The 19,565-nt window shown below is 53.7% G+C and overlaps 2 protein-coding genes across 6 annotated transcripts in view; one reads left to right on the top strand and one right to left on the bottom strand.

The window, feature by feature from the left end:
* Nucleotides 1-13,425, top strand: part of EZR (ezrin) — a 46,161-nt gene extending 32,736 nt beyond the window's left edge. For all 3 annotated transcript variants that reach the window (XM_040238909.1, XM_040238908.1, XM_040238910.1), the window contains exons 8-14: nt 5,302-5,398; nt 9,114-9,277; nt 9,548-9,678; nt 10,324-10,484; nt 10,821-10,913; nt 12,131-12,373; nt 12,471-13,425. In XM_040238909.1, coding sequence (XP_040094843.1) covers nt 5,302-5,398; nt 9,114-9,277; nt 9,548-9,678; nt 10,324-10,484; nt 10,821-10,913; nt 12,131-12,373; nt 12,471-12,635 — 1,054 coding nt within the window. In that variant the 3' untranslated portion in view covers nt 12,636-13,425. The remainder of the gene's footprint in view (nt 1-5,301; nt 5,399-9,113; nt 9,278-9,547; nt 9,679-10,323; nt 10,485-10,820; nt 10,914-12,130; nt 12,374-12,470) is intronic.
* SYTL3 (synaptotagmin like 3) overlaps nt 12,851-19,565 on the bottom strand; it is a 94,169-nt gene continuing 87,454 nt past the window's right edge. For 2 of the 3 annotated variants that reach the window (XM_040238905.1, XM_040238906.1), the window contains exons 13-17: nt 17,799-17,904; nt 16,714-16,819; nt 15,349-15,554; nt 14,890-14,892; nt 12,851-14,330 (exon numbers count right to left, since the gene is read on the bottom strand). In XM_040238905.1, coding sequence (XP_040094839.1) covers nt 14,224-14,330; nt 14,890-14,892; nt 15,349-15,554; nt 16,714-16,819; nt 17,799-17,904 — 528 coding nt within the window. In that variant the 3' untranslated portion in view covers nt 12,851-14,223. The remainder of the gene's footprint in view (nt 14,331-14,889; nt 14,893-15,348; nt 15,555-16,713; nt 16,820-17,798; nt 17,905-19,565) is intronic. The other variant, XM_040238907.1, reaches the window with a different exon arrangement.

Below are 19,565 nucleotides of genomic sequence, written 5' to 3'. Positions count from 1 at the left end.
GAAGAGAGTCTGGACACGTGGTGGGGGGCGCCTTGGTGACTGTTAATGTGGCAGAGCGGGTGGCAGAAACAGGGTGCAGGAGTTTTTGGGTGCTCCGGCCCCGCAGAGAGGGTTGGTCCCTCCTGATAGGGAGGGCAGGGCCGGGTTAACCGACTTTTCCTCCACCTAGAGGTGTCGGCAGACCTTTAGGCTCATCCCTGCCCGGGGAGGTGACTCGGCGGTTCTGCCTGCTCTTCCCCATCTCTGAGGCCAAATTTTGATCTCCAGCCCATCCTCTCACCAGACCTTTCTAAACTCCTCCAATGAAAAGTTTCAAATGAACTGCAATACAGGAAGTATTTTACAGTGAATCCCACATGCCTGCAACCAAGGTTCCACTGCTGGCATTTAACCTCTTGCTTTGTGACGTCTCCCCCATCCACATGTCACTACCCTCTGTCCCCACACCCTCCTTTGGACACATTTCAAAGTAGATTGCAGGCATCTGTACTATACTCGCCCCAAAATGCCCGTTAGTTACTAGAGCTCGTCTGTTTTGTGGCTTCCCAGGCAACTTGGTGGTAAAGAATCTGCCTGCCAGTGCAGGAGATGGTGGGTTTGATGCCTGGGTCAGGAAGATCCCCTGGAGAAGGAAATGGCAACCCACTCCAGTATTCTTGCCTGGAGAATTTCATGGACAGAGGAGACTGGCTATAGTCCCTGGGGTCATAGTTAGACACAACTTTGCGACTGAGTAGTAATATAGTTTTTGTTTTTTTTTAATGTAAAAATTTAAACAAAATTCACAATTCTTGAGTGCTCATTTGCTGATGTTAGACACACACATGCCTGCAAACTCCTGTCACAGTGTGGAAGGTTGTCATCACTATCTGCTTCGCGTTTTGATTTTTTTTTTTTTTTTTTGGTTGTATCAGTTCCCCGACCAGGGATTGAACCTGCACCCCCCGCATTGGAAGTTCATAGTCTAACCACTGAACTGCCAGGGAAGTCTCAAATTTAAATGTTTTTAACCATTTTTTCACTTTGAAACCATTTCAGACTTCAGAAGGTTTCCAAAAATAGTTAAGTGCAAAGAATTCCCATATGCCCTTGCCCAGATGTTGTTCAGTTGCTCGGTCGTGTCCGACTCTCTGTGCACCATGGACTGTCGCCCCCAGGCTCCTCTCTCCATGGGACTTCCCAGAGTGGGTTACCATTTCCTTCTCCCGGGGATCTTCCCAACCCAGGGGTCGAGTGCGCACCTCCTGCCTTGGTAAGTGGATTCTTTACCACGGAGCCGCCAGGGAAGCCTCTCCCCACGTGTTAGCATCTCACATAAAGCAGGGTCCAGGTAGCACAGTCAGTGTATTCACCCTGATATGTGATGCTCTTAACAGTCTGTGCACGGTCTTCCCATGATTTCAGCTGTCCACTCATGTCCCTTTTCTGCCCAGGATCTGCCTGGAATCCCACCTACATTCAGTTGCCACCCTTAGCTTCCCCCCGACCCCCAGTCTCCTTCCATCTGGGACAGTCCCACAGTCTGTCTGTCACAGCCTTGACACCTGTGAAGAGTACTGACATTGACTCTTGAGAAAATCCCTCACCTCGGATCTGATCCTTTCCCATGATAGGATCTGAGGTTTGCACTTTGGGCAAGAATCCCACAAAAGTGCTGCTGTACCCTGCCACGTGGCATGTGATGTCGGAATATCCTGCTTTTGGTGTTGACTTGAATCTCAGGGCAAGGTGACATCTGCCTGGCTTCCTGCAAAGATACTCTTTTCCTTTGGGGATCGATAAGTATATTTAGGGAAGAGTCCAGTGAATATCCTATTTATTATACTTGGATCTATTAATTCTACATCCATTGTTGGGACTTGGATGAAACACTTATTACTGTGGTATTTGAGAAGTGATTTTTTTTAAGATAATCATTTTGTTTATAGATATTAATGGAATTCTACTGAAAGGAACCACTTTCTCCTCTCCATTTATTGTTTAGTTACTGATATTAATATGGACTCATGGGTATGTGTTATTTTGTTGCTCAGATTGAGATTTGCTTTCTGGAGCTCCTTTGAGTTGGCTCCTATGCCCTCCTCTGACCCCAGATTTTCAAGTCACTTCTTCCTTTTTGGCACCTCCAGATGTCCCAGACCCTGCTCCAGCCCTGGGATTGGCTGTTTCTCCAAAGAGCTCTGGTTCCCTGTTATTCTCGAATTATACTTAAAAAAAAAATTTTTTTTTAAGCTTAAGTAAGGACAGTCTTGGGCTTCCCAGGTGGCACAGTGGTAAAGAATCTGCTTGCCAGTGCAGGAGACATAACAGATGCAGGTTCGATCCCTGGGATGGGAAGATCCCTTGGAGGAGGACATGGCAACCCACTGCAGTATTCTTTCCAGGATAATCCCGTGGACAGAGGAGCTACAGTCTATGGGGTCACCGAGAGTTGGACATAACTGAGCATAACAGACTCATAAATCATTTAGAAATCTCCTCTGTGGGTCTTTTTCTGTTCGTGTCCTGTAAGTAAACTCAAAAAAAGAAAAAGAAAACCCTTTGTCGGCTTACAATTACGGCCAAGAATTAAAGGAGGTTCTTTAACTCAAAAGTGAGTCAGAATTTTCACGTTTAGTCCTCATCTTTGTTCCTACAGTCACGTTTATGGAGACTCTAAATTGTTATATGAGGTTTCAGTCTTACAAAGATAAACTTTGCAGGGACAGCAGAAAGCAGAAGCTGGAGGCCGTGGAGACGGGGTGCCCAGCTCTTGAGAGAAACATGCCTGTCTAGCCTGAAGGTCCGAGTTTTCTGTGTTAGAAACTGTTTGGAGACACCCAGATAAAACTAGGAGCCAGAGACCAAATCATTGGCTTTTGTAAGTTCAGGGCGTTGGAAGCCCGGTCCGCAGTGCTGACTGCACTGCTGAGGCTGGTTCCAGAACCTCTGCCCTTGCCAGCACACTGGCCATGTGTTCTGGAGCAACGTGTTCTGAAGCAGCTGATGCCTGCCTGGTGTCTCTCCTCCACGGCTTTTCAGTGGAAGGACGGAGGCTGACGTCCACGGCAGGGACAGATGATGTGCTGAGTTCCTTTTCCAGTATTCAGAGACCTGTAAACAAAATGACTTTAAGTGATAGGGCTTTCCCAGTGGCTCAGCAGTCAAGAATCCGCCTGCCAAGGCAGGAAACTCAGGTTCGATACCTGGGTTGGAAAGATTCCCCTGGGGGAGGAAACGGCAACCCACTCCAGTATTCTTGCCTGGGAAGTACCATGTAGTCAGGCAGGCTACAGTCCTTGGGTTTGGGAAAAAGAGTCATTCATGACTTAACTACTAAACAACAACATTATGTATCTCATATATGATGATTAACTGAACAAACTCCCTGCATGCTTTTCTGAGTGCTGTGAAGCGTGTTAACCAGATGTATTTCAAGGGGCACTGGTGGTCCTATAGGAGAGCGCTTACAAAAGGATGCATACCAGGAGGGCTTGGCCCTTAAACCACAGCCTGGCCAGTGCCCTGACTCCTGGGTCCCAGAAGAGGCTTAGGTGCCCTCTCCTGGCCTTCAAAGGCCACCCCCACTGCTTTGACCCAGCTTGCGTCGTCATAGCAGGACCTATGTTGCTCATCCGTTTTTGGTTAAACATGCTGGTAGGCAGTGGAAGCCTTTCCGCCCTTTTTCTTTGCTAAGTTGCAGGTTTATGGTACACAGGCAAGGAGTGTTTTTGACAGCAGCATCTTTGAAAGATGCCTTGAGGATCTGTCCTTACTTCTGGAAAGGTATCCATGGTAAATGTGTTGCAAGAATAGGGTGGAGGACTCCTCCAGGCAAAAGCCAGAAAAAGGCTCCTGGTGCCTCCCGGAAGGAGAGGAGGAGCTTTGTTTCCCATGTTGGGAGGAGGGATGGCACCCTCCCATCCTAGTCACCCCAGTCGTGAGGAGGGTGGGGCTCTATCTCCCAGGGGGAAAAAAGAAAGAATAGGGTGGAAATTATGAAGTTTGTAGAGCAATGTGGTCTTAAATTCATACAGTGACCCTTCCCAGGAATGCTAATTAAAACCCCAGAGTTTCAGCCAGTGGTGGACGAGTCGTGATGGGGTAGGACCGCAGTGGGGCTCTCATTAGTGTGTGATCTGAGCGCTGGCCTGGAACACGTCCAGGAAGGTGTCTGGCCAGCCAGGAGGACCTGCACCATGCAAATGAAAGCCAGAGGAGCCAAATCCACACTAAGCCTGCAGCTCAGCAAGATGTAACAATTGTACATACACGAGCACCCGGCATCAGAGCATCTAAAGACAGATTTTCTGAAGGGAGAAACAGACAACGATACAGTGACAGAGGGGACTTGAACACCCCCACTTGCAGCAATGAAGTGGCCACCCAGACCCAGTCGGCAAGTAAAGGCTGAACTTGAACCATGCCAAGCCCTTTTCTTCTCTGTTAGTGAGCAGCTGCTCTGGATAGAGCATGTATGGGAAACACGGGACACATTCTAGGCCATCAGAACATGTGCCTGCCTGGTGTTCAGAGAGCTCAGTAATAATGCAGTAATGTGAATAACACAAGAATAGTTTGTCTCATAGAAGGGACGGCACCTGGAGAGGGGGAACGGCTGTTGAAAGACGGAGAGTGAGCTGGCCTGAGCTGCAGGTCTGGGAATGGTTGCGGGGGGTGGAGGGGGGGTTGGGTGGGAGATCCTTCCAGGCAAGGGGTGACAGGCAGTGAACTCTGTGTTGATAGGATGGGCTGAACCCTGCTGCTGGGGCTCGGTTAGAAGGCTCTTGGGTACCAAGTTAAGGACTGTGGATTTCATCAGTAGAAACCGGGTGGGGTGAGGGCTGTGTTGGCATTTTTGAGGAGGGGAATGGAGTGACCAAAGGGGACATTAATCAGATAGGCAGATGGGAAGTAGGCTGCTGGCACGTGAGAGGTCAGGGTGGTGATGTGGCAATGAATTGCAAAGGATGGTTGTTAAGAGAGGTTTCAAAGGATGAAAGGATGTGCCGGGTTAGGCATCCAAGTTGACCTCAAGATTACAAGCCGGGAGACTGGCCGCAGTCACTGAGAAAAATGTGTTAAATGGGAGCATTATCCAGGCCTCGTAGAGCTCAGTGTTCACTGACCCCCACCTGTCAGCTCACCCAGCACAGATGGCAGCTGTCTTGGTTATGATGGATATTACATGTTGTGATTCTCGGACTCACTTTATGCTTTTTGTAATTGAACTTTAAAAAATGGGTTTGTAAACCTTCCTTTAGCCAATCCAAGTACGCATGTAACTTCTCCCACCTTTTTTTTTTTTTTTTTGGACCTTAGGTTGACCCCAAAGATCGGCTTCCCATGGAGCGAGATCAGGAACATCTCTTTCAATGACAAGAAGTTTGTCATCAAGCCCATCGACAAGAAGGCTCCCGTAAGTCCATGGCAGTTACTGTTACTGTTTTTCATTCTGGCAGCCAAATGCGTCTCCAAGATAACAGATTTCTGTGTGTGACAAGGAGCCAGTGATTTCAGGACTACCTGTGCAGGGGCGGATGGGCAGAGGGGAGGAGTCTGTTTTCTACTCGGAAATCTGTTCTTAAAAAACTGCCGCTTGAAGGAATTCTCTTATCCTTCTTAGAGCTTGTTGTGAATTTTACCAAAATTATGGTTCGGAAAAGGACTTCGTGTCTTGGGTAATTTTGGTTCCATAGTTAACAGCGTTAGGCTGGGAGACACACCTCTGGGAGCCCTCCTGGACTTGGGCGCACTTGCTGTTGGCTAACGCTCAGGGGACAGCGTGTGGCATTGCTGTCTAGCTGTTCCTTCCCTGGGGGGTTAGTCCTAAGGGGAAAACAGAGGTCTGAACACCATGGGGTCAAGTATTGTCCTTATTGAGAGACAGTTTCAGTATTCCTGCTATTTGCAAACTCTTGACTCCTCCTCCATTTGAACAGTTGTTATAAATGAAACAAACATTTAATACAGACTCTCAGGCGCCATGGTAACAGGTCACATTAATATGCAGCACCACGAACCGAGGGTCATAGTGTACCCAAGTGATGTGGGCGGTGACGTGGGGCGGTAAGGAGAGCCTGCGACCCGTACAGGCTGCACTTGAGATGTTACTGATTGTTCAGAGCATTTTTTAAGAAGTTTACAGACAGAAGCAGGAATTCTAGGTAGACTGTTGAAGAATTAATTAAGTTGCATGTGTTTTCAAATTGGGTTTAAGTTTAGCTTTTGAAAAGCTGAAATAATCATAAACTCCCAAGCAGAGGCAGTTGTAATGCACTGAGTTGAGTTAGCCAAGTGTACTTTTACTATAATCTGGTTTTATGTGAAGCCGTCACTTAAAGGGGAAAAAAGGGAGAAGCCTTTGCAGGTCGTGTGCTGCATGTCAGGTGTGTGACTCTAGGATGGTGGGCACAGTGGAGCAGGGCTGTGAAGTATAGACACCAGCGGAGAGATGAAACGGAAGTGAGGGAAGTGCCCTCTGGCAGTGCAGTTGCAGTTAAAAGCGTAGTTGCACAAATCCGGATGGAGACGAGAGGTGGGGGGTGGGCATTGGCTTCGGATGGCTGGGTTCAGGGGTGGGGGGCTCATGGAGGAGGTGGTCTCCGCTCAGGTGCCTTGTGGCAGTGGAGTAAAGGGCTGGTTTGGAGGAATGAGTGAGTCCGTGAGGCTCCCAGACCTCCCAGGGCTGCTTTGCCCAGTCTCAGGCTTTGTGCCTGGGGTACAGTAGAGAATTTCCAAGTTTACACTTTTACTTAGAAGAGAGAAAAGGAACCCCCAAGGTCACCTTACTACATGGGGAGGGACCCCTGAACCCATGTGCAGGGCAGCGCCCAGGGAGCCCCCAGCTGAGCCCCAGCCCCGCGCCCTGGCCCGGTGGCTCCTCCTCCCGGCCGACTGCTCAGATGCAGCACTTTGGGGCCACGTGTTGACTCCTGTGCTGGGACCTTCTGGTCATGAACAGTCAAAGCCCTGATGCAAGGGTGGCCCTGCTTTGGGCCGAGACAGCTGGCTCCCCTTAGAAAAGGGCCTCTGGTTCGTGCCCCATGGAAAAAGCAGAAGGGTGGAGACCTGCCCTTGACGGCAAGCCCTGCCCAGCCAATCGAAGCAAGGGGCGGCCTGGAGGCTCACCTTCTTTGGGGCCTTGGATTCACTTTCCTCGAGCTTTCCTGGTTTCTGTTTTGAGGATCTCGTTCTCTTGCCAGAGTTAGACAGCCTGCCCCAGGTCACATCAGGAGGCCTGGGCTGGAGATGTGGATTTAGAAATCTCTGAATATTATTAGCCTTTAGTTTTTAACTTGAAGTCAGAAACTGGCCACCTTCAAAGGCAGCGCAAGGAGTTTCCTCGTCTCTCGTGCACCGATGGGTGCTCTTGCCATCCCCAGCCCTCACAGGCCCTGTGGCCAGGCAGCTGTGTGCTCTGGGGAGTGTCACCTGCAGTTCTGACCCTTGATTTTTTTTTTTTTTTTCTTTAAGTGACATTTTTCATTAGTTTCTTTGCAAATACTTGGGAACCCAGCCAGGGTAGCACGGCTGTGCAGTCATGAGAGGTGGCTTTCCCCTGTGTAACAGGAGAAAGGTGGATGATAAAAATACCTGTTTCTCCCCGCTCCTTGGGAAATCCGATGACTTAATAACAAGCTGTGAAACCCCAAGGAGAGCTCTGCCCAGGAAGTCCGTGGGCTCTGGGGCTTGCCATCACTCCCTCCCCAGCGTTTGTGGACAGGTGGAGAGACCGGGCCCTAAGTAGGTCTTTCCTGGGCGTGTCCACCAGCTCGCCTGGCAGGTTCCTGCAGGCTTCAGGAGTCCTGGGGACGTGCAGCACTGGTCCCTTGTTTCAGACCACCCTCCCGTTCCAGTCGCGGCGTCTGTATGCAGAGGGTGCTGTGGTTCCCAGGAGCAAGGAAAGCAGGAAGAGGAAGCAGATAACTAACTTTTAGGCAGAGTTTCTAAACCACGCTGTCCCTCTGTCACCTGTGTTAGTCACACGGGTGACCAGGAGCCAAGAAGGAAGACTGTGTCCCAGACCCACACGGTCCCAGAGTCAGGAAGCCCTTGGTTGCTGTGATTTCTGTTATTTTCAAGAAGGCTTTCCAGTAATGGTGTCATAAGGCAGCCCAAAGTCTGAGACAGGCGTTTCTTGTATCAGCCAGCTTTCACTGTGCCAGACGCCTTTCTCAGTCCCCAGGAAAATTTTGTGACTCAGTCCTGACAACAAAGCCACTGATTGTACAGCTGAAGACCCTGAGGCTCTCTGAGTGGCGGAGGAACTTGCCCAGGGTCATGGGGTCAGACATGGCAGGGCCACGTGAACTGTCGCCCGGCAAGTAGGTGTCCACACAGAGCATGGGTTTGGTCCCAGCAAGGTAGAGGTGAGCGAACATGGCCCAGCGCTCCCAAGAGGCTATCCCGGGGTGGAAGATAGAGGACAGGCCAGCAGGGTGAGGCGCTGGCAGCCCCCGTGGCCGATGTCTCCCCTTGGCTGCAATGGGCACCTAAGTGACAGCCATGGAGGAGGAGAAGCGAGCTGGGGGTGCTGTGGCCGCTGGCATGTGGGATTGGACACAACAGGCCGAGGAGGGGGTACTACGGAGGCCTGCTTCGGGTGAGAGGGCAGCTGAGGGAAAGGGGGGGTCAGCCCGAAGGCCTGCACGTGCGCCAGGACATTTATATGGGGTCCTGGAGCTGCCCAGCTGGCACTGAAGTTCCGGCAATGCCTCAGTCGGTGTGCTGGCAGTGGTGGTAAGTGAAAGGTTGAGGTGGAGGAGACGGAAACTCAAATAGAAGTTACGCTGTCCAGGCACGAATCAGAGATGGGGCCACTGGGGGCTGGAGACGTCAGACGAGGATGTCAGCCTCAAGGTCAGCCGCTGGTCCAGCCGTGGGGTTCTGGTGAGTGCACACACGGATGTGCACTGACCACACACGGTCCCTCTGCTTGTCCTGGAGGATGCTCGCCCCCCAGCACAGAGGACGCCCGCCCCCACCGCCCCACCCCGTTGCTGGGGTCAGCGGCTTTCCCTCCCTCTCACCTTTTACACGAGAAATCTAGAACTGGGTGGGGTCGGGTGTGGGAGAAGCAAACCAGAGGCCTGGCGTCCCCGAGTCAGAGTCCGCCCTGCTCTGTCCTGCAGGACTTTGTGTTCTACGCCCCCCGCCTGCGGATTAACAAGCGGATCCTGCAGCTCTGCATGGGGAACCATGAGCTGTACATGCGCCGCCGGAAGCCCGACACCATTGAGGTGCAGCAGATGAAGGCCCAGGCCCGGGAGGAGAAGCACCAGAAGCAGCTGGAGCGGTGAGGGGGTGGGGCGACGGGAGAGGGGGCGGGGCAGAATGGTGAGGGGCGGGGCGATGGGAAAGGGGGCGGGGCGATGGAGAGGGGGCGGGGCAGAATGGTGGGGTGGGGGCTGGCGGCTCCCGGTGTTTGGGCCCCGGAGGCGGGGAGCCCTCAGGGCACCTGAGGTCCGTGCTGTCACCAGTGTCCTCTGCCTGGTGGACAGGCCTGGGGCTGGGACGAGCAGGCTGCTGTGTGGACACCATGCTTACCTTCCCCTCCTGGAAACAGGCAGCAGTTGGAAACCGAGAAGAAGAGGAGAGAAACCGTGGAGAGAGAAAAAGAGCAGATGATGCGTGAGAAGGAGGAGCTGATGCTCAGGCTTCAGGACTACGAGGAAAAAACCAGGAAGGCTGAGAAAGGTGGGTGGGGCCTCCTGGGAGGAGGGGCTCTGGTCCGGTTGTGATGGGAGGGTCGGATAGTGGGCACACAGGCAACCCATAGGGACCTCTCTCCGTTAAGCTCACATCCAAAGTAGAGACTTGCAGAAGAGACATGGTAAAGTGGTTATTTGGATTAGAAGCTAGTTCTGTGGGTTCTGTGCCAAATGCTTCTGGACGTAATCTCTTTAAATTTCCCCGGGGTCTGGTGGGATGACGTTTGAATTATCCCCCTGTTCCTGATGAGGATGCGGAGGTTCGCGAAGGCTCTGCCAAGCTCACCCAAGCCGTGCTGCACGGCCCACCTTCTAAGTCGAAAGCCGCGCAAGCAGTCCTGATAGCGAGCAGTCTTGATGAGAGCAGCTGGGCGAGGGTTCAGCCAGCCTGGAGTGGGGTGGGAGGTGTCCTCACCCTGGGGATGTATGTGGTCCTCTGAGCCCCGAGGAACCAGTTGCCCAGTGCTCTCCGCAGGGTCTTTGGGAGGAGCGGCCCCAAACCCGGTCCCCTACTCCACAGCATAGGGGTGATTCCTGCCCGGGTTCCATCCTGTCCCCTGGGGGGAAATTGGGGCAGGACTTGAGGGGTCCCCGGCCGCACCTCAAGCGGCTCTGGTTCTGCGCTCTCTAGAGCTCTCCGACCAGATCCAGAGAGCGCTGAAGCTGGAGGAGGAGAGGAAGAGGGCCCAGGAGGAGGCGGGGCGCCTGGAGGCTGACCGCCTGGCCGCGCTGCGCGCCAAGGAGGAGCTGGAGAGGCAGGCGGCCGACCAGATCAAGAGCCAGGAGCAGCTGGTAGGAGCCGCCGGCCTCGTGCTGAGTTACAGGGAGGCTGCCCCTGGGGACTGGCAGAGTGACGCCTGCCTGATGATCGTTTGTACATTACGGCGGCGGGGCTGTAAAGTAATCTGAGGGTGTAAGGTGGCCGGTGGGGAGGGAGCCCCGCAGTGGCTGGCCTCGGGCGGAGGAGAGTGGACGCGGCAGCCCCGGCGAGTCGCAGCCTCAGACACAGTGGGCGATGGACCCCGCCGGCCAGGGATGGGGCACTGCCTCCCAAAATGTGACCCTTCCTTCACGAGTGGTGTGCTGAAACCATTCCAGAAATAATCTGGGCTTCCGTTCCTTCCCCAGGCCACGGAGCTCGCCGAATACACTGCCAAAATCGCCCTCTTGGAGGAGGCGCGGCGGCGCAAGGAGAACGAGGTGGAGGAGTGGCAGCTCCGGGTGAGCACGGGGCGCCGGCAGGGGCGCGGGGCCAGTGGGGGACTACGGGGCGCCGGCGAGGGCGCAGGGTGGGCGGCCAGTGGGGGGCCGCGGGGCGGGGGTCAGCGGGGACCGCGCCCTCCGGGCTCAGGATGCCCCGTCAGGAACTAGCTTTAAGTCAGATTACGAGGATGCCCCAGGACGGCCAGAGTCCCCTTCTGCCGCTGGGAACGTGCATCCCCGTGGTGCGGGGAAAGACCTGCACCCTGGAGGTCTCCAGCCCCCGCCAGTCCAGCTCTGGCTACTCCTTCCTGTGCGATGGGTGGGCGGCCTCACCTCTGAGGCTCGGTTCCCCGTTGCAGAGCCAGGACGAGCAACACCTGGCTTGTGCTGCGCCCCCACCCCCCAAGAGGTTTAGTTGGTTGCGGCTGTAATAGAACCACATCCCTCCTGTCTCCCCCAGACTGCACTGTGCCTTGGGGGGAGGGGGGCTGCCATCGAGTTCGGAGGGTAGACGTCTGCCAGGCTGCGGGGCTCCTCCCCCCTCACCAGCCCTTCCTCACCTGCGGTGGCCCCCTCTGCACGGACCTTCACCCCATCCCCCAACCACAGTTGTGTGCAGAAGATTCTGGTCCTTGGGTTTTTTAAGAAAGTGCTCAAGTATTAAATGAGAGAAGTGGGTTACAAAACAGGTACAAACTTAGGCACATCTCCAGGGTCAGGATGGTGGTGCAGTGCCCCCGCCCCCCCAGCCCCAAGCTGCTGGAAGGATTATGAGGTGAGAATGGGTGTGAGCCACGTGCTGACAGGCAGGGAGGAGCTTGATAGGCAACGCCCACCCAGCCACCGGAGAAGGTAAAATGCAACATCAAAAACCGTTCAGTGGCTGGAGAGCTTCATCATATTTTTTTCAAAAATATAAACAATAAGCATATACAGGGACTGTAAAGAAGTTACAGTACTTAGAAAAGTGTCTACCTTTTCTCGGTGCAGTTGACCCTGGTCTTCAGACCCGGGGGCGGCTGCACAAACAGTGGACTGGCCACCAGGTCAGCCAGAGCCTGGCCCTCCGCTTGGCGCTGCTGCAGACCGCCGCATGCAGCCGGCAGGGGAAGGGAGGGTGCAGGATCTTGCTCTCCGCACGGACAGTGGGCCTTCAGTTAAAAGGTGGTTCTTAAGGACTCAAGCCCGAGGTTCTCTGTGAAAGTTCTCACCTGCCTCTCAACCTGCTTCCAAAGGCCAAAGAAGCCCAGGATGACCTGGTGAAGACCCGGGAGGAGCTGCACCTGGTGATGACCGCGCCGCCGCCGCCGCCGCCGCCGGTGTACGAGCCGGTGAACTACCACGTGCACGAGGGCCCGCAGGAGGAAGGCACGGAGCTGAGCGCCGAGCTGTCCAGCGAGGGCATCCTGGATGACCGCAACGAGGAGAAGCGCATCACCGAGGCCGAGAAGAACGAGCGCGTGCAGCGGCAGCTGATGGTGAGGGCCGGGGGGACGGCGGGGGGGCGGGACGCCCGGGAGGGTCATTGGGCTGACCGCGGGCCACTCGAGCTGACTGGGCCACTTCCCGTTGCAGACTCTGACCAATGAGCTGTCCCAGGCCAGAGACGAGAACAAGCGGACCCACAACGACATCATCCACAACGAGAACATGAGGCAAGGCCGGGACAAGTACAAGACGCTGCGGCAGATCCGGCAAGGCAACACCAAGCAGCGCATCGACGAGTTCGAGGCCATGTGAGGGGCCGATCCTCGGCTCTGCGCGGCGGCCGGCCCCCGCCGCCCCGCGCCGCCCCCAGCCCTCCGGCCGCCATCCTCTCCCTGCTCTGGGTGCTTCACCAAGAGAGCAGTTGCTTCAGTGGGAATGTTCTGGGGCTGGGACTGGCAACAGTTTCCCTGGTTTATTTTTCCCAATTGTATCATAGTGCCAAACAGGCCTGATTCTTATTTTTATTGAATCACTTCCGGTTTTTTTTTTTTTTTGCTTGGAGCAGGACGAAATCAATTAAGGAAAGATGCCTGTAAAGTTTGAAATAACTAACTCCTCCATGCTGGCATGTGTGATACGAGATTCAGTATAATTAAAACCACATCGTGGCTTATATTCTGTGCCATACTTTTTTTCTATCTGAAATTAGCCGAAATTGATTTTCCTCTTGATTTCTATGAAGGATCCACCTCTGTATATTTGTTTTTTGAAGTGTGAGAAGTTTGACGCACTCCCTTACGCTCGCGCACCATTTCCTTCCTCCAGGCCTTCAGTTCAGTTGACGAAATCCTGTGATCATTCGATCCCTCAGGATAAACAATGCTGGATACTGTACTCTGGATAATTCTTTTTTTTTTTTTTGCTTAACAGGTAGAGGGCTACATTGTTGGACTCACACACCTAAATAATGATCAGCTCTAGAGCATAGTATTTATATGTAAGCGATAACATGGGTTTGTAACATTAGTTTAAAAAAGGGAAAGTTTCATTCTGTATATTTTGTTACCTTTTACAGAATAATAAAAGAATTACATATTAAAAACCACGGCCCTGAATCTGACATGACCTGAGGGCAGTAAGGAGGCTGGTCGACTGCTGGCTTCCTATCTGGGAAATGACTTTTTTTTTTTTTGGTTTTGCTTTTAGTGTTCTTTGTGTGTGTAATTGACTATGCACGCATTTGAATTTTCTATCAGAGCTGCTTATTTGCAAAAGACACACAGGCTGTTCTGATAATTCAGACGCCAGCCATGAGGGCCCTTCTGACCTGGTCAGGATCTCAGTCCTTCCACAAGCAGAACCTGCTCTGACCTCCTCAGCTCCCAAGCACATCCACGAAGAGCCGGTAGCTGTCTGCTCATTCCCAGCCTTCCTGTCCACACTCTGTTCTGTCCTTTCTCCGACCGGCCGTCTGCACAGCCCGGCAGCTGCGCTGAGAGGCCGCCATCCCTTGGGTGACCCTTACCTGGCCAAAATGACTCCCATGGGGTCAGCTGACCACCTCCAGAAACAGTTTTCCACAGCCAAGGGGGGAGGAATTAAATATTCACCATGTTCTTTCCTCTTTGAAAGACATAATTTCACTGTTTGCTAAGCGCAGGGGGACCAGGGTACCTGGTGAACATTTATTGAAATTTGTTCATTTTGTACATCTCTCAAAGCAGACAACCAACCTGAGACTCAGTAACATCGATGATTGAGCTGTTTAACTTAAATACACACAGAAGGGTCTGGAAGAACGTCTCAGTGGTGGGCTGGCTACAGACGGGCAGCTTCACACTCCTGAGGGACCCCTGCCCAGCGCGTGTCCACACCCAGCCCCACAGCACTTGAACAGCAGTCAGTGCAGGATGAGGGTCATGTCTGTCCATAGGTTAGGGCTGGAAAGAACTTTCTGCCACTGGAGCTTTGCCTGTGAGCTTGTGTGTGCGCCGCCCGGCAGGTCCTCTGTGTGAGCAAAGGGACAGGTTAGTGATGGGGCTACAGGTTGGTGATGGCAGCTGGGGGATGCCCACCGGCCCTTCTCAGCAAAGTGGAAAGTACTTTTTCTCTGCAACTTCAGACCAGATGAAAACGTGCCCTTCGGGTGAGTAAGGGGGAGGACCCACCCCCTAACAGCAGGTGTGGACATGCTCAGGTGTCCTCCCCAGGGGCCGACAGGCCTCCAAAAGCCTGGGGCTTCTTCCCTGCAGTTTGGAAGTGAGGAGAGGACAGCTTTGGGTTGTTTCTTCCAGAAAGAAGGGGGTCGAAGGCCTTAATATATCACTGTGGCTGTGGACAGGCAGACGGCCAGGCTAGCTCGCAGAGAGGAGTTGCCCTCCGTGAGAAGAGGGTGCCGTGGACAGGGTTCAGTTCTAAGGCTAATTGAACCATGAGTCTGGTTTCTCCCCAGTGGTCTCAGAGGCCTTGGGAGTGTGTCTGGATATCCTGGTAGTTGCAGCGTTTTGGGAGCCTTGCTGCCCCCAGGAAAAGCCAGCACTTGCTGAGCGAGACTGAGAAGCATCGCCCTCTAGTCCCTCCGTTAATGAGATCGTTTCTGAATCACCGTTTGTTTGGGTTAAGAAGATATTCTCCTTTAAGAAAATAATCCTTGACGCCAGAAACAAAAGCAAAGGCTGTACCCAGCCCATTTTGAGACCTATAATTTTTTGTTTCTTTAGCAGATCTAAATCCGATTTAAATCGTTGAAATACTTTGCTGTATTACCGCTCAGTTGTGGAAACTAGACTAACTGCCATTTATGGTGGGTAAGGAAGTGGCAACCCGCTCCAGTACTCTTGCCTGTAGAAGCCAGCGGACGGAGGAGCCTGGTGGGCTACAGTCCATGGGGTTGCAAGAGTCGGACATGACTTAGTAACCAAACCAACAGGCAGTTTCGGAGCCAGTTAAGTCTCCTGCCACCATGGAGACACTGTTTTTAATGGTATGAATGTTAGGACGGTCTCTAAAGATCAGACAGACTTACTTGAACCAAGTCTGGCACCTCCCAGGAAGCGGTCGTTCACCCCGAAGGTGGCCTGGTCCCAAACGGTCAGTTCTAGGCTGGACTGCCTCAGCTTCGAAGGGGTGACGCCTTTGAAAACGAAGGAATGCTTCCACTGGGGACAGGCCTGCTTCTTCAGGACGGGGGACTTGAGTCTCAACCTCTGCTGGTCTGGCAGAGTCAGACAGCTGCACAGGGACAGATTCACAACCTGTAAGCTCAGCCCACCACGCGCCCCCACACCCTGTTGGTACTTGCTCTTTGGTGAGACCAAGTGCTCAGAAAGTGCTCATAAACCCACCGCAGAACAAAAATTGTAAGCGAGGAGCGAGCATGGGAATTTTGAGACCTGGCTCTGTGATCTCTCACTAGGATGTTCCAACTTTTCAGGGTTGAATTCTGCTCCAAGGATTAAGGGTGCTTTGGGATTCTAGGCCACGAGGCCCTAGTCTTAATCTGCCTCCTTGGTGTGACCACCACTAGGCTCGTCAGACCTGCTACACAGGGAGCAGCACTCTGTACACACATTATCTCTTTTAACCCTGTTCTCAGACAAAAGAAATCCAGGAGGGCTAAGTCAGTCGCTTGCTCAAGGCCGTACAGATAAGTAGCAGGCTTAGAACCCAGTTCTATCTAGACAAGGTAAGCCGTCATTCTTCCATTATGTCACTGACTGGGGATTTAACAATTCTATATAATTATTAACTGTGTTTGCTTTACTTTTGGAGACACCGTTAAACCCGTAGTGAATGAGAGAGAATGAGACAGGAGAGTCATCCATCTGACTGTTAATCCAAGAGGAGATGTCAGTGTCGAGCTAAATTGACATTTACTAACCATATTGCTTTCTCCATGGTCCCCTCAGTCCCCGGTGCCATCACTGGTGTCACAGTAAGGACTGATAAGCTTTGGGTTTAGTTTAAAATGTATTCCAAATCTAGCTTCAGCATGCCTGAGTCCCATGAATTCTCAGAAACTAGTCTTTAACACACATTATGTTGGGTTTTCATAGGAAAGCTAAACTAAGACAAGTTTAAAGTGACTTACACTTGGTGTCCCCTTACAGGGATGATGCCATATGTGTAATGAAAGCGGAAGAGTTAGTTGCTCAGTTGTGTCTGACTCTTTGCAACCCCGTGGACTATAGCCCACCAGGCTCCTCTATCCATGGGATTCTCCAGGCAAGAATACTGGAGTGGGTAGCCGTTCCCTTCTCCAGGGGATCTTCCCGACCCAGGGATTGCACCTGGGTCTCCTGCATCACAGGCAGATTCTTTACCAGGGAAGCCCTGCCTGTATGTGTAATGGTCATCAATAAATAATGATTGATTACAATGGAGTACCTACCCCTTAACAAATGAGTTTAAGGTGCCATCTGACCGCACAGGTAGATTCTTGGCTCCCAGCACTAATAAACAGAGCTGACCGTTCTGTGATGGCTCGTCCCCCGTCCCTGGAAGGAAAGCTGGCATTTACCATCAACCCGACTTCTACAGCATGCAAGGCCATCCCCTCAAACTGGTAGCTTAACCAGAGGATGTGTTAATAGCCCCCAGGTCTCCCGAGCAAGAGAGCACACGTCCAGCACGCGGGGCTCCCCTGGCCCTGCTCACATGCTGCCTACTGCTGCACCATCAGGGAAGGATTCAAAACCCAGGCACCCGGCAGCTGCCAAGAGGCATGAAGAGCCAAGGAGAGGAGGACGCAGGAGCTTTAGCCAGTGGGCTGGGGAAGAGACCTCTGTCCGGGGGCTGCGATGACCACAGGGTGTGAGCTACTGGTTTGCTGGGGGCCCTGCAAGCGTGGGCAGTAGAAGTCCCTCTTCTATCCAAGAGGAGATCACTAACAGGGAAGCCTGCTGTGCTCCAGTCCACGGGGTCGCATGTCTTAGCAGCTGATAACAACATTGCTAACAATGTGGAACTGCTTCCTCTCCACCTCACTGCTTTCCTGTGCCCCCGTTATCTGAGTCAGTTCCACCTCGTGAAGCTGAGGACCTTGACCCCTCCTCCCTTCTGAGCAGCCGCTGCCCACATGGCGTGGGAGCAGGGAGCCGGTCACTGGGAGCCTGGCAGGCACTTCAGCCTGGAGCTGGAGGCGAACTGGACCATAACGCAGGTGTCAGTCCACACAGAGGACTGTTCTCCGGTCAGACAGCGTGCGAGCCAGCCGCCTGGGAGAAAGCCCCCAGGCAGGCGTCGTAAGAGCCCGTCGAGTGGGCATCACACGCTTGATTTTGGTCACTGATTTCCCTTCTAAGTTGAGGGGTCCAGAGAAGCAGGCTGGGCTTCGCGGATTTGGTGGGCATTCCTGGAACACGGGCTCAGTGGGCAGCAGAAAGGAAAGGCTGCAGCCTCTCAGGCCATCTGCTGCCCCAGGCTCGGGGACAGTGATAGGGAAGGACAGATGCTTGCAGGCAGGACGCCACCCACCTTCTGGAGCCTCCTGGAGCTCTCTGGGCCCTGCAGGGAGGACCAGCTTGGCCCGGACTGCGAGTTCTCCGTTATTGGTGGGAAGGCTGTCTTCGGATTTCTCTCCCTGCGGGATATGAGACAGAGCTCAGAGGCAGAACTCCCCAGCCCCCAGAACCTTCTGGACTCCTCTCATTGTCTCAGCACTGACCATAAGTGTCCTCTTCCAACTCCCCCTGCCCACCCCATCCCGGCAAAGCCTCTGCAGGCCTGGGAGAGCCCAGGAACAGGGGCAGGAGGTGCCCCAGCCTCCCACCTGGCGAGTGAGTGAGTGGAGAGGTTTGGGGAGGGGAAGGGAAGCGTCTAGATTCATTCCGGCCCCCCAGCAGGGACCAGCCTCCACCCTCAACTTCCAGAAATCTTTGTCAACCCCATGGTTCCCTCCTGGCAGGGCTGAAAGGGTGGGCCTGTGAGCAGACCCCCGCCCCAATCCAGTGTGGAGAGTCACTATCAGCCAGGATTAGGAGGGACGCCGCTGAGTCTGGGGATCTCGGCTCCTTGCCTGCTTATCAAAGAGATGACCAGCCTTGGCTGCGGCCTGCCTCAACCTGAATAAGATCCCGGGGGAAGAAGACAGGACGGGGACGCTCGAGAGGGAGCTGGAGGGTGGGTGGGGGGGCACGTAGACCCTATCTGGCAGGGAAAATCGGGAGAGCCTTCAAGGAGGAGCAGGGATTTAAGCGCTGTCCTGGGCTGACCTTAGAGATTCCAACAGGTGGCCTGAGGATAAACTAAGGTTCTGAGAAGAGCAAGCACAGGGCACTGGAGGGGGACTGAGGGCGAGTTGTGCAGACCCCACAAGAGAAGAGAGATGGGAAGGAGGGTGGGACCCTGCCAGGCCTGGGCTTAACACCATAGAGGCCAGAAACCAGGGCTGCTTCTAAGCAGAGGTGCTTCCTGTCCGACTCTCTGTGACCCCATGGACTGTAGCCCTCCAGGTTCCTCTGTCCCTGGAATTCTCCAGGCAAGAACACTAGAGTGGGTTGCCATTCCCTTCTCTGGGGGAATCTTCCTGACCCAGAGATCGAACCTGGGTCTCCTGTATTGCAGGCAGGGTTTTTTTGGTCTGTTTTTTACCATCTGAGTCACCAGGGAAGCCCACTTCTAAGCAGAAGCATCCTAAAAAACAGCCCCTGGGGCCTCTGGCGGGGAAAACAGGGACAAGGCCACCTGGGCCCGGCCCAGCCCTCGTAAAGGCCCTGCCAGACTCTCATGTGGCCCCACACCCTGCTGCCACCTCCTAGGAGGTGGCAGAGCACACGTCCCCTCTTTCTCATCCGTGCTCTCTCCCTGTCCGTGATCTTGGCTCAGAAACGTGGGCAAAGCAGCCGCCCCAAGAAGTGCAGCCCTTTCTCCCTGGCCTCTCACCCTCCCGGCTGAGCTGACCTGCGGCCCCTGCCGGCCTTCCTGAGGACACGGGTCTGGCCATCCTCATCTCTTACTGCTTGCTTGGGGTGGAGGCACAGCACGTGACAGCCCCGCAGGTCTGGGGGGCACTCTAGCTCAAGAAGGTCAAGCCTCCTCAGCTGATACCCGGTGGCCCCGAAATCTGGGAAGTGTGTGGACCTACCAGGCCGTCACCAGGACCTGAACCCCCAGCCTGATCTCTGCTGGTGTCTGGACCCCACTGAGGGTGGGGCTATTTGGAACACAGCTGAGCAGGTGAGACTCCAGCCCACCCCCCAACCAGGGAGCCAGGCTGAAGCTCCCACTGCAGGGTCACAGGCA

Source organism: Oryx dammah, unplaced genomic scaffold (assembly GCF_014754425.2).
Source record: "Oryx dammah isolate SB20612 unplaced genomic scaffold, SCBI_Odam_1.1 HiC_scaffold_4, whole genome shotgun sequence".
Lineage (NCBI taxonomy): Eukaryota > Metazoa > Chordata > Mammalia > Artiodactyla > Bovidae > Oryx > Oryx dammah.
The sequence above is the reverse complement of the archived record's forward strand: the minus strand, read 5'-3'. Positions and strand labels throughout refer to the sequence as shown.